The sequence below is a fragment of the Entelurus aequoreus genome, linkage group LG01 (genome assembly GCF_033978785.1).
Source record: "Entelurus aequoreus isolate RoL-2023_Sb linkage group LG01, RoL_Eaeq_v1.1, whole genome shotgun sequence".
NCBI lineage: Eukaryota > Metazoa > Chordata > Actinopteri > Syngnathiformes > Syngnathidae > Entelurus > Entelurus aequoreus.
This window is the reverse complement of record NC_084731.1, coordinates 95926154-95940067: the sequence shown is the minus strand read 5'-3', so window position 1 is coordinate 95940067 and position 13914 is coordinate 95926154. Positions and strand designations below refer to the sequence as shown.

General features: G+C 39.5%; 1 protein-coding gene across 2 annotated transcripts in view; it reads right to left on the bottom strand.

Moving 5' to 3' along the window:
• stk11ip (serine/threonine kinase 11 interacting protein) overlaps positions 1 to 10702 on the bottom strand; it is a 40262-nt gene extending 29560 nt beyond the window's left edge. The window contains exons 1-11 of one of the 2 annotated variants that reach the window (XM_062062270.1): positions 10553 to 10702; positions 10291 to 10413; positions 4842 to 5044; positions 3398 to 3472; positions 2375 to 2470; positions 2194 to 2301; positions 697 to 768; positions 485 to 614; positions 306 to 409; positions 126 to 215; positions 9 to 50 (exon numbers count right to left, since the gene is read on the bottom strand). In XM_062062270.1, coding sequence (XP_061918254.1) covers positions 9 to 50; positions 126 to 215; positions 306 to 409; positions 485 to 614; positions 697 to 768; positions 2194 to 2301; positions 2375 to 2470; positions 3398 to 3472; positions 4842 to 5044; positions 10291 to 10357 — 987 coding nt within the window. In that variant the 5' untranslated portion in view covers positions 10358 to 10413; positions 10553 to 10702. The remainder of the gene's footprint in view (positions 1 to 8; positions 51 to 125; positions 216 to 305; positions 410 to 484; positions 615 to 696; positions 769 to 2193; positions 2302 to 2374; positions 2471 to 3397; positions 3473 to 4841; positions 5045 to 10290; positions 10414 to 10552) is intronic. The other variant, XM_062062262.1, reaches the window with a different exon arrangement.
• Positions 10703 to 13914: the final 3212 nt, after the last annotated feature.

The following is a 13914-nucleotide window of genomic DNA, read 5'->3' as shown; positions in this document are numbered from 1 at the left end:
GAACTTACGGCCAACTCTGAGGAGGAAAGCGGGATGCCATCAAGTTTAAGCTGTTAGAAGCCAAAAAGTATATTTTTCACCAGTTCCTCTCAGTAACAACATAATCATCTTTTTTTTTTACCCACTCTGAGACTGACAGCCTTTGGGGAAAGGTGGCGGACAGTACTTTTGCGGTGGGTCTTCTGGAAGTACAGCGGGTTGCCCACCAAGTTCACCTTTATGAGAGGACATTGGAGCGGTTAAATACTAATCTTAATCTCTTAACAGCATGACCGGTGTGGGTGGATGCATGTGTGTATCCTTACTGTTTTAAGACAGTGAAGCAAGGAGAGCGGCGCCAGCTGTGAATGCTCCAGCAGAAGATTGTAGGCAAGGTCTAAGTGCTGGAGTGATGCCAACTGTTCCACACCTATTGATGGGAGATATCTACAGTTATAAGGCACACACGATCATGTGCCTAAGTAAAATAGTGTCCACTTTATACCATTAATAGTTTCTAGTTCATTGTTCCTGAGGATGAGCGTAATCAGTTTGACTCTGGCGCTTAGGCTTAGTGTTGGCGCCCTCTGCAGGCAGTTGTAGCCCAGATTCAAGTGCTCCAGTTCACTTAAGGGCTACAGTACAAACAGAAAGAGAAGTAAAAAAAAGAGGAACAAACAATGCTGTTCGAAAGCTGAAGAAGAAAAGATCCCTAACCTTTAGAAATTCAGCGCACTCCTGAATCTTGTTGTGGCTTAAATCCAAAGACTTGAGGACGTTTAAGAGACTCTAAGACAAAAAAGTAGCGTGAGCTGTCATGTATCAGTAAAAAAACTAAATGGAATTACCGTATTTTTCGGATGATAAATTGCAGGTTTTTTTCATAGTTTGTCCGGGGGTGCGACTTATACTCTGGAGCGACTTAGATGTGAAATTATTAACACATTACCGTAAAATATCAAATAATAATATATTCAGTGACAACCGAAACCATCCTGTCCGGATTCAGAAAGGCTGGAATAATTGGAACTGCAACTGACGATGACTCTGACGCAGTGGTTCTTAACCTTGTTGGAGGTACCGAACCCCACCAGTTTCATATGCGCATTCACCGAACCCGAACCGTAATCATAAAAAGATGTTATTATATTAAATCAATACTAATAAATGTACATTTTACAAACAGAAAGTTACAGGAATGTACACATGATCCCATGTTTACATCTCATTGTGCAACATGTGAATGTTTTAGTGGGAACTAAATGCGATATCTGAAAGGGGTACATATTATTTCCAAAGCAGGACCCCCCCACCCAGACATATAATACTAGTACACAGCTCATGAAAAATAATATGTTATAGTCATTGTAAGTGGGCCAAAACACTTATATTAGAAAATAATCTCATGGAAATGACTGCTGTCATTTGGTTATAATAATAAAACATTGAACTTGTTATTTAGTCATGTTTGGGACAGGTGTGCTGCAGGTCTGACGTCGCTTACATGTGCTCCACTGAATGCTCAAGGAGTTTTTGCGTTTGTACACATATGGAAAATTAGAGGGAACATTGTTTGGGGGTATCCATAATACGCCGACAGGGAGAAGTTTTTATTCACACGATGAGTCGGGCGTGTCTTGACCTCCGCGGCGGAGGCTCTGCCGAACCCCTGAGGCCGACTCACCGAACCCCTAGGGTTCCATCAAACCCAGGTTAAGAACCACTGCTCGGACGTAAGCGACGTACCGATAGAAGAGGAAGCGGCGCATTGTCTACCTTTGGAGTTGGCAGAGTTCATTAGAAGCGACACAGAGGAAGAAGATGTCATCGGATTTAGCGATTAGGAGTGACAGATTGTTTGTAAAACGTATAGCATGTTCTATATGTTATAGTTATTTGAATGACTCTTATCAAAATATGTTACGTTAACATACCAGGCACGTTCTCAGTTGGTTATTTATGCGTCATATAACGTACACTTATTCAGCCTGTTGTTCACTATTCTTTATTTATTTTAAATTGCCTTTCAAATGTCTATTCTTGGTGTTGGATTTTATCAAATAAATTCCCCCAAAAAATGCGACTTATACTCTAGTGCGACTTATATATGTTTTTTTCCTTCTTTATTATGCATTTTCGGCCGGTGCGATTTATACTCCGGAGCGATTTATAATCCGAAAAATATGTTAGTCAGGACTTTTTTTTGTATCTCACTAAAGACTGGTCAAGGCAAATGATGAAATTGTAGCTGAAGTTTAGGGTGTGCAGTTCCAGCCATGGCAGCGCAGAGCTGAGGTCACCTCCGCACAGGGAAAGCAGCTCCTGCAGGGAAAGGACCTGTCACTATCACTGGGTCTCTTACAGTCGGACACAGTAGCAAACACACTGGTTGTACCTCCAGGGAGCTCAGGCTCTTTGAGCAGATGAAGACCTCCAATTGGGAGTAAACTCCTCTGAGCCCCTCAACACAGTGCGGGGGAATGTGCTTCAGCTGCAGAGAAACAGGAAACAAGGGCAGACTTATTGTATTGAATTCTTTTTTTAAAAATATGTCGAAAGGAATACAGAGTAGCACACAAAAACAGCAAGAGTGGTAAATGAAGATTAAATGAAAATTGAAATAAAAATAAGAGTAAAACCGTTCTTATTACTGATACTTGGATAACGTTCAAATTGGCTTGAGGCACATTTGCACACACTGCAAAAAGTCAAGTGTTCAAAAACAAAAACAAAAATACAAAAATTAGGGGTATTTTACTTGAACTAAGCAAAATTATCTGCCAATAGAACAAGAAAATTTGGCTTGTCAAGACTTTCCAAAACAAGTACAATTAGCTAACCTCAATGAACCCAAAAATACCTTAAAATAAGTATATTCTCACTAATAACAAGTGCACTTTTCTTGGTAGAAAAAAAATAGACCTTTTTGCTCAATATGTTGAAAAATATTCTTAAATTAAGTAAATACTAGTGCCATTATCTTGACATAATGATATGCGCTCGGCATCATGATTTTTTTTTCATGCTTGAAGTAAGAAATTATTACTTTAAAAAAACTTAGTTTTATACTTGTGAGTGCTTTGCATCAGTTGATATTCTAGTTTCAAGCATGTTTTACTTAATATAGGTCATAAAATCTCAGCAACGAGCTGTAATATCTCACTGAGATCATTTAGTACCAAAACCCTTAAAACACTCTAACATAAAATCTGCCTAGTGAGAAGAATTATTTTATCAGACAGAAAATAAGCAAATATCACCCTTATTTGAGATATTTAATCTTACTTAGATTTCAGTTTTTGCGGTGCAGGATGTAGAATAAATGCAATCCACTTGTCTCTCGGGGAAAAAAAATGAAAAGCAAATGAAAGAAAATATCATCAAAGAAATAAAAAAGTTATTAGATAGTAAATATTACCTCCAAACTCTTTAAAGACTTGAAAGGGGAAAGTTTCACCACAGACTCTAGTCTCGTGCTGGGTGAGTTGAAGAGCTGCAAAAAATGCACACATTTTAAAAAATAAATATGAAAAAAAAACATTGATCAATGTTTTCCCACTGGACTGTAATCTATTATGGTGGTAGGCAGCGAGAGCAAGGGCGGGGTTGGTGTGATATCATCTAACTAAGTATGTGCATGCAATTTTGTGAGCAAAGTGAGCAGAAACTTTTTTGTCGCTACTTTTGTCTTTTTGTTTTTTAAAGTCACTCTCAATAAGGAGGCTGTAACTGCCTTTAGATGGCAGGATGCTAGGGGTGTAACGGTACACAAAAATTTTGGTTCGGTACGTACCTCGGTTTAGAGGTCACGGTTCGGTTCATTTTCGGTACAGTAAAAAAAATATATATATATAAATTTTTGGGTTATTTATTTACCGAATTTGCAAAATCTTCCACCAAAAATATTTTTCTTAGTGGAATATTTGATGTGAAGTAATCGGAACCTTGGATAGGTCAATAACTCATAATAACATTGATTTTGATTTAATATTATGTTTTGAGCAATGACAGTTTGAAAGAAAAAAAAAACAGCTTTGTTTTATTAATCAACATTGCAACTTTTTCTAAATTACATTTAACCTTTAAGCTTTTTTATTTCACTTTTGTTATGTTTTTGTTTATTTTGATAGTATTTTTAGAATGTGCCGTGGGCCTTTAAAACATTAGCTGTGGGCCGCAAATGGCCTCCGGGGCACACTTTTGACACCCCTGCTATAGATAATAAAAAATTAAATCTGATAGATCTATGGATAAAAAGCAGAGCCTGGCGACGCATGCGCGTTTATCATAACTCTCTCGCTCTCTCTGTCTCTGCCCCTCCCTCCCTTGTTTTGTTTTTAACCCCTTCTTAACCCTGAACGTACATTGAAAATACATGCAACCCTAACTCAAAATGCCGGACATTTGAGGCATTTAAGAAACTCCGCCCTGACAGCTCCGCAAAAGAGGACATGTCCGGTGAAAAGAGGACGTATGGTCAGTCTGTCGTAGCCCGTTAGCTGCTAGCATGCCGTGTGTTGTGCCTCGGTGTGCATTGTTTACACAACGTGCGTTACGCTACTTAATATGTCCGTGTGGAAACTCCTTCAGTACACCTCCGAACCGAACCGGAACCCCCGTACCGAAACGGTTCGATACAAATACACGTACCGTTACACAGGATGCACAAAAGCTCATACACTTCACAGAGTTGGAAGGACAACCTACATTCCAAGACAGTCCCATTATAATGTGTTTATGAGCGACGGCCGACAGATCTATTTGGGAGTCGTTGACCGGCCAGATTTCTTCGTGGCGGGCCGGCACAAGTAAACGAACGCATGGGAAACACTGACTATATGTACTTTGCAGTTTGAAATCACCTTAAATGAGACTGTCTTCTGCAGGACGTCAAAGAGGAACTGTAGCTGCAGCAGGGATGCGGTGTCAGCCGGGTGGGATGGCAGCGCCATGAAGCTATGCTGCTGATTCCTGGACAGCAAGTGTTGCTCAAACAGCTGGTTCAGCTGCTGCAAGCATGTCGCCGGTAGAGTCAGTGTGCTGCTGCCATCAAGCACTAAGTCACCTGGGGATGGATGACAGTACTTATCTCAGCATCGATGATGTAAACAAAGCGAGTAAATACATTAGTAGAGATGTCCGATATTGGCTTTTTTGCCGATATCCGATATTCCGATATTGTCCAACTCAACTCAACGGATACCGATATATACAGTCGTGGAATAAACACATTATTATGCCTAATTTTGTTGTGATGCCCCGCTGGATGCATTAAACAATGTAACAAGGTTTTCCAAAATAAATCAACTCAAGTTATGGAAAAAAATGCCAACATGGCACTGCCATATTTATTATTGAAGTCACAAAGTGCATAATTTTTTTTTAACATGCCTCAAAACAGCAGCTTGGAATTTGGGACATGCTCTCCCTGAGAGAGCATGAGGAGGTTGTGGTGGGCGGGGTTGGGGGTGGGGTGGGGGGGGGGGTTGAGGTGTGTGTGTGTGGGGGGGAGGGGGGGTGTATATTGTAGCGTCCCGGACGTACTTGCCAACCTTGAGACCTCTGAATTCGGGAGATTGGGGGCGTGGGTTTGAGGTGGGCGGGGTTGGGGGGGGGTTTGGTGGTAGCGGGGGTGTATATGGTAGCCCGGAAGGGTTGGGCTACAAGGGATCCTGGGTATTTGTTCTGTTGTGTTTATGTTGTGTTACAGTGCGGATGTTCTCCCGAAATGTTCTTGTTTGGTGTGGGTTCACAGTGTGGCGCATATTTGTAACAGTGTTAAAGTTGTTTATACGGCCACCCTCAGTGTGACCTGTATGGCTGTTGATTAAGTATGCCTTGCAGTCAATTACGTGTGCATGCAGAAGCCGCATACAACATGTGACCGGGCCGGCACGCTGTTTGTATGGTGAAAAAGTGGACGCTACGGCAGGTTGTAGAGGACGCTAAAGGCAGTGCCATCACGGCACACCCTTAATATTGTTGGCCGGGTGAAAATCGGTAGACATCCGGGAGAATGGTTGCCCCAGGAGATTTTCGGGAGGGGCACTAAAATTCGGGAGTCTCCCGGAAAGGGAGGGTTGGCAAGTATGGTCCCGGAAGAGTTAGGGCTACAAGGGGTTCTGGGTATTTGTTCCGTTGTGTTTATGTTGTGTTATGGTGCGGATGTTCTCCCGAAATGTGTTTGTCATTCTTGTTTGGTGTGGGTTCACAGTGTGACGCATATTTGTAACAGTGTTAAAGTTGTTTATACGGTTCACCCTCAGTGTGACCTGTATGGCTGTTGACCAAGTATGCCTTGCTTTCACTTGTGTGTGTGTGAAAAGCCGTAGATATTATGTGACTGGGCCGGCACGCAAAGGCAGTGCCTTTAAGGTTTTTTGGCGCTCTGTACTTATCCCTACGTCCGTGTACCACACTGTACAGCGGTGTTTTAAAAAGTCATAAATTTTACTTTTTGAAACCGATACCGATAATTTCCGATATTACATTTTAAAGCATTTATCGGCCGATAATATCAGCAGTACGATATTATCGGAGATCTCTATACATTACACATGGAGAAGATAGAATGGTGTAGAATTAAACACGTCACTGGCTGCCAAAGACATGCCAGCCTCCACTTTAGTGCATTTGAGCAAGACACACAAACTCAAACTGCTAGCAGGGCGCAGTCTGTACAAGCACTATAGACACCTTGTAATAAATTCCAACAGTATTGGAATTTCCCCTCGGGGATAAATCATGTACACCCTACAATTATTGTAATAAAACAGATTAGGGCTGGGCAATAAAACGCTATCAATACTTAACACGGTAGACAAGTTATCCATATCAATAAAGAATGTGTTCGATAAAATGTTTGATCTTTTTTTTTTTTTCTTCTATGTCGGAAGAAAGCGAAAGTTGCGAAACGATATTGGTTGCATGAACAAAGGCCCTCACTTTTTGGTCACCGAGCAACACAAGAAGTGATCACTGATCAGTGGGAGGGAAACTTTAACAATCAATCAGTTAACAGTATCAACATGTAAGTTTAGTTGCGCCATCTTGTTGTCTCACGATTTATTCTTTGCAAGGAGTGAGAAGAGAAACTAAAAATGAGTGCAAAGAAATTGTGGATAAAACAGGAAAAGTCACCTTTTTTTTTTGTTTTGGGCGGGCCGCAGTCAGACAACTGTAACTGACGCGAGGCACTCGTCCCCACCAAGACTAACAATACCATTCCACCTCAGCCGTGCTCACCCTTTAGAGCACAGCTGTAACTTCCTGGCACTAAACCTGTAGATCAGGGGTGTCAAGCGTACAGATCAGGCCCGCGAACAGGTTTTATCCGGGCCCGCGGGATGAGTTTGCGAAGTATAAAAATGAACTTGAATTTTTTGAATGAAAGAAACTGCTGTTCTAAATGTGTCCCCTGGATGTCGCAGTAGCAATTCTTTGTATCTGTGTAGATGATGCTACATATGTAAAAAATAATCCACATGTTAGTGCATCAGTCGAGGAAAATGATCAAACTACATAAATAACATCCTGTAATTTGATTTTGATATACTTTTTTTATCTTGATAGATTGAAAATTAACACCAATTAGTTGACTGATGAACATTATCACATAATTTATTCAGATAATATAAGTAACGACAAATAAAGTAGCGCATTTTTCGGACTATAAGTCGCAGTTTTTTTCATAGTTTGGCCGGGGGTGCGACTTATACTCAGGAGCGACTTATGTGTGAAATTATTAACACATTACCATAAAATATCAAATAATATTATTTAGCTCATTCACGTAAGGGACTAGACGTATAAGATTTCATGGGATTTAGCGATCAGGAGTGACAGATTGTTTGGTAAACGTATAGCATGTTCTATATGTTATAGTTATTTGAATGATATGTTACGTTAACATACCAGGCACGTTCTCAGTTGGTTATTTATGCCTCATATAACGTACACTTATTCAGCCTGTTGTTCACTATTCTTTATTTATTTTAAATTGCCTTTCAAATGTCTATTTTTGGTGTTGGGTTTTATTAAATAAATTTCCCCAAAAAATGCGACTTATATATATATTTTTTCTTCTTTATTATGCATTTTCGGCCGGTGCGACTTATACTCCGGAGCGACTTATAGTCCGAAAAATACGGTACTTGTTTGTCACAAAAAAACATTCATGAAGTTTGGTTCTTTTATGAATTTATTATGGGTCTACTGAAAATGTGAGCAAATCTGCTGGGTCAAAAGTATACATACAGCAATGTTAATATTTGGTTACATGTCCCTTGGCAAGTTTCACTGCAATAAGGCGCATTTGGTAATCATCCACAACTTTCTGGTTGAGTTTTTGACCACTCCTCTTGACAAAATTGGTGCAGTTCGGCTAAATTTGTTGGTTTATAGGGAGGGGAGGGGGGTGTGTCTGTGTTTACTAACAACGGAGCCGCAGTCCACTCGAGTGTCTTAACATGGAGATATTCTCACTTCTTTTTTTTGTCGAGCACAAAGAAAAGAACATTTTAGTTAAATGTAAGTTGTGTCTTGGATCAAAGATCCCGTCTACTGCCCAAAACAACAATTCAAATCTGCCTGGTTAGGCTTTGTGTATGTCACGTGTGCCTTCCTTAGGTGAAGTCAGGTTTACAGCTATGTTGTTATTATGCTGTTTGTTAATTATGTGTGTTATGTTGCAGCAATTTAAAATATTTTTGTCAATTTGTTCTGCCCTGAAATAAATTGGCCCTTTGAAACATATCTTTGTCTTTGTGTGTTGTATGTAGACCACATTGCTTAGCAGAGTTCAGTGATGCAAATGCGTGTCAAGTTGATCAACAGATTGTATTATTCTCCAGTGCAATAACAGTACTGAAATGAAGGCTAAAAGGGCATTGAAGGCCTACTGAAAGCCACTACTACCGACCACGCAGTCTGATAGTTTATATATCAATGATGAAATCTTAACATTGCAACACATGCCAATACGGCCGGGTTAGATTACTAAAGTGCAATTTTAAATTTCCCGCGAGTCACGGATTGTAGCGGACATTTTGGGACAGCTATTAAGTCGTCTGTTTTCATCACAAAATTCCACAGTATTGTGGACATCTGTGTTGGTGAATCTTTTGCAATTTGCTCAATGAACAATGGAGACAGCAAAGAAGAAAGCTGTAGGTGGGAAGCGGTGTATTAGCGGCCGGCTGCAGCAACACAAACACGTAGCCGGTGTTTCATTGTTTACATTCCCGAAAGATGACAGTCAAGCTATACCATTGGCCTGTGGAGAACTGGGACAACAGAGACTCTTACCAGGAGGACTTTGAGTTGGATGCGCAGACGCGGTACCGTGAGTACGCAGCTGCAGCTTCCAAACATTTGATCGCTTGCCCGTACGTGCGTGCCGCTATGTGCATGTCACGTACATAACTTTGGGGACTTTGGGGAAATATATGTGCTGTATGAACTTTGGGGAGGTGAACGGTACTTAGGGCTGTGGGATTGAGTGTGTTGTGCAGGTGTTTGAGTTGTATTGGCGGGTTATATGGACGGGAGGGGGGAGGTGTTTGTTATGCGGGATTAATTTGTGGCATGCCCTCTAGTCCTTCACTCTCACTTTCCTCATCCACGAATCTTTCATCCTCGCTCAAATTAATGGGGAAATCGTCGCTTTCTCGGTCCGAATCGCTCTCGCTGCTGGTGGCCATGATTGTAAACAATGTGCAGATGTGAGGAGCTCCACAACCGGTGACGTCACGCGCATATCGTCTGCTACTTCCGGTACAGGCAAGGCTTTTTTTTATCAGCGACCAAAAGTTGCGAACTTTATCGTCGATGTTCTCTACTAAATCCTTTCAGCAAAAATATGGCAATATCGCGAAATGATCAAGTATGACCCATAGAATGGATCTGCTATCCCCGTTTGAATAAGAAAATCGCATTTCAGTAGGCCTTTAATGGGAGCTTTTTTTAAAAAAAAAAAAAAAAAGGAACTAAATAGTTACTTTTCACAGTAACGCATTACTTTTTGGTGCAAGCAACTGAGTTAGTAACTGAGTTACTTTTGAAATAAAGTAACTAGTAACTAGTTACTGGTTTTCAGTAACTAACCCAACACTGCCAACAAGAGAACTCAAGACAGCCATGACTTTATGTTCTTTACAAGTGTATGTAAACTTACTCCCTAGTCTTTGTTTTCGACAGGTCATAAAACATTTCAATAATTATCAATATCGATATTAAAACCCTTGAATACATACTGGTTACCTTCTGCGACGTATGAAGATGTAATTTGGAAGAAAAAAAACAACAACTCACCATCATTTCGTAGAAGTGTTGCCAGGCTGTTGACAAGCGATGACTGACCACTGCAAGCATGAGCCATCCTTGGCAACAATTAGCAACGAGCAGCAGAGAATCCTCCTGTGGCACAAGGTATTGCTTTTAAAAAGGGACAAGCGGTAAAAAATGGATGGATGGAAACAATATACCTAACGTAGCTGCAGTTAGTTAGCTAGCTGTAAAGTTAGCTAGCTCAACCCTTCCCGCCAGTCATAAGCCAAAACGAGACTTTACATACCTGGGCTACGACATTCAGGCCAGACGACTGCCATGTGGTCTAAAACGTCATTAAATAGCTACGTTCTCGTCAAAAAAAAACATAATAATATGTTGGTGCTGTAAAGTGGGTGTATCATGGCGAGAGTTGTCAACATTCGTGTCACGTGACAAGGAAGTTTCTACGGTGGCCGTGACGTAAGTACAAATATTTGAGTCTACTTTTACAGCTCAACAGAAAAATGTTGTATTACAAGATATACACAATTAAAAACAATAATAATAATTTACGTCAAACCGAAACATTTCCGTGAGTTATTATGTTAGCTATTATGTGGATGCTGTAAAGTGGGTGTAATTTTTTATTTATATATTATTTTTTTAAATTTGGTAAATCTTTATTGATAAATTGCAACATTTACAAACAATCGAGAAATAATAATTTAACCTATTTTTATGGGCTTTCCTCTTTGTGATGTTAAGTTCCTGTTATACGCTGTTATACATGTCTTGATGCTCTTATTTTGAAGGCGCCAAGAGCGGAAGTGATGACACATTATAATGTAAATTGTAACCGAGGGTTTATAAATGTCGCCTATACTGTACAAAACTACAAAATAACAAACCCGGAGGCTCCAGTTTTACACGAGGACCACTTTATTTTCTTTTTTTCAAGAACCTCCGCTCCACTATAACGTGTCATCACTTCCGCTCTTGGTGCCTTCAAAATAAGAGCTAGGCATATACTGTATAGCAGCGTATAACAGGAACTTAACATCACAAAGAGGAAAGCCCATAAAAATAGGTTACCATAAGAATCAAAATAAGTACAAAAACAGAATAATCATAACCATTTTTTTTTAAGAAGAATTTTATTTTTAAATATAAGAAAATTAAGCTGAAAAAAAAAATTCAGTGTCGAAAAACAATGACTACATCCAAAACACCGTTTAATTTGTATTATATTCGACAAAAAAAATAAAAATAAATAGTCAGCACAAACAAAAACAATAAATATTGACCTCCGGTTCTCGTGTCAGAAATCGGACCAAAAACGGATTTCTGAGAACCGGAAGTCAACATTTAGGCCCTGAAGGCCAAAAATGTTTTTTTTTTTTTTAACCTTTATTTATAAATTTAAACATTTACAAACAGTTGAGTAATAATAATCAAAGTAAGCACAAAAACAGTACAAAACAGTATAAAAACAGTACAAAACAGCACCAGGATAATTACAACAAACTTATTTTTTAATTTTTTTTAAACCTTTATTTATAAATGTGCTTTAACATGTGTGTCACGTGGCAAGGACGCTTCTACGGTGGCCGTGACGTATTATGAATCGGGAAATACAAGGCAAAATTTCAGAAGTGTACTATATATAAGTCTACATTTACAGTTAAACACAATAATGTTCGATTATAAGATATACACAATTTTTTTAAAATTTAATTAAACCGAAACATTTCCGTTAGTCTTTAATACAGTCTATGACCGCTGAGTGGCGCACTAGAACAGGTAAAAAGAAATGTGATTCCACTTGAATTAGATACATTTTACATGTTATCCTTCACGATCAATGAATTACTTACTAGTTTGGCTAACATTTTAATGATTACAACCAGAATAAAACACAAGAGAAGCACAAAAAAAACAAGATCAACACACTTTCGAACATGTTGAAAAGAAACTGGAAATTGTGATGTATCATGTTGTATGCTTGCATGTTCGAAATAAACTCAAAATCAAACTCAAACTTTCTCGTGAATAATTTAATACAATGTAACAACATCAACAAATTAATGAAACCATTATCTAATTTCCCATTATTATAAACAATTGTTCATGCAAAATAACAAAACAAAATCAAAAACTGCGATTGGCTCCTGCACCCAAAATCTTCCTGTGTGCAAGAACATATTCCCCCATTTCAGGAACAATATATAAATTCGACAATAAACGCAATGTACAAACCCCAAAACCAGTGAAGTTGGCACGTTGTGTAAATCGTAAATAAAAACAGAATACAATGATTTGCAAATCCTTTTCAACCTATATTCAATTGAATAAACTGCAAAGACAAGATATTCAATGTTGGAACTAAGAAACTTCATCTATTTTTGCAAATATTAGCTCATTTGGAATTTGATGCCTGCAACATGTTTAAAAAAAAAGCTGGCACAAGTGGCAAAAAAGACAGAGAAAGTTGAGGAAAGCTCATCAATAGCTTATTTGGAACATCCCACAGGTGAACAGGCTAATTGGGAACAGGTGGGTGCCATGATTGGGTATAAAAAAATGTTCCATGAAATGCTCAGTCATTCACAAACAAGGATGGGGCGACGGTCACCACTTTGTCAACAAATGCGTGAGCAAATTGTTTAAGAGCAACATTTCTCAACGAGCTATCGCAAGTAATTTAGGGATTTCAACATCTACGGTCTGTAATATCATCGAAAGGTTCAGAAAATTTGGAGAAATTACTGCAAGTAAGCGATGATATTACCGACCTTCGATCCCTCAGCCGGTACGGCATCAAGACCCGACATCGGTGTGTAAAGGATATCACCACATTGGCTCAGGAACCCTCAGAAAACCACTTTCAGTAACTACAGTTGGTCGCTACATCTGTAGGTGCAAGTTAAAACTCTACTCTAAAGCGAAAGGTTCAGATAATTTGGAGAAATTACTGCAAGTAAGCGATGATATTACCGACCTTCGATCCCTCAGCCGGTACGGCATCAAAACCCGACATCGGTGTGTAAAGGATATCACCACATGGGCTCAGGAACCCTCAGAAAACCACTGTCAGTAACTACAGTTGGTCGCTACATCTGTAGGTGCAAGTTAAAACTCTACTCTAAAGCGAAAGGTTCAGAAAATTTGGAGAAATTACTGCAAGTAAGCGATGATATTACAGACCTTCGATCCCTCAGGCGGTAATGCATTAAAACCCGACATCGGTGTGTAAAGGATATCACCACATGGGCTCAGGAACCCTCAGAAAACCACTGTCAGTAACTACAGTTGGTCGCTACATCTGTAGGTGCAAGTTAAAACTCTACTCTAAAGTGAAAGGTTCAGAGAATTTGGAGAAATTACTGCAAGTAAGCGATGATATTACAGACCTTCGATCCCTCAGCCGGTACGGCATCAAAACCCGACATCGGTGTGTAAAGAATATCACCGCATGGGCTCAGGAACACTTCAGAAAACCACTGTCAGTAACTACAGTTGGTCGCTACATCTGTAAGTGCAAGTTAAAACTCTACTCTAAAGCGAAAGGTTTAGAGAATTTGGAGAAATTACTGTAAGTAAGCGATGATATTACCGACCTTCGATCCCTCAGGCGGTACGGCATCACGACCCGACATCGGTGTGTAA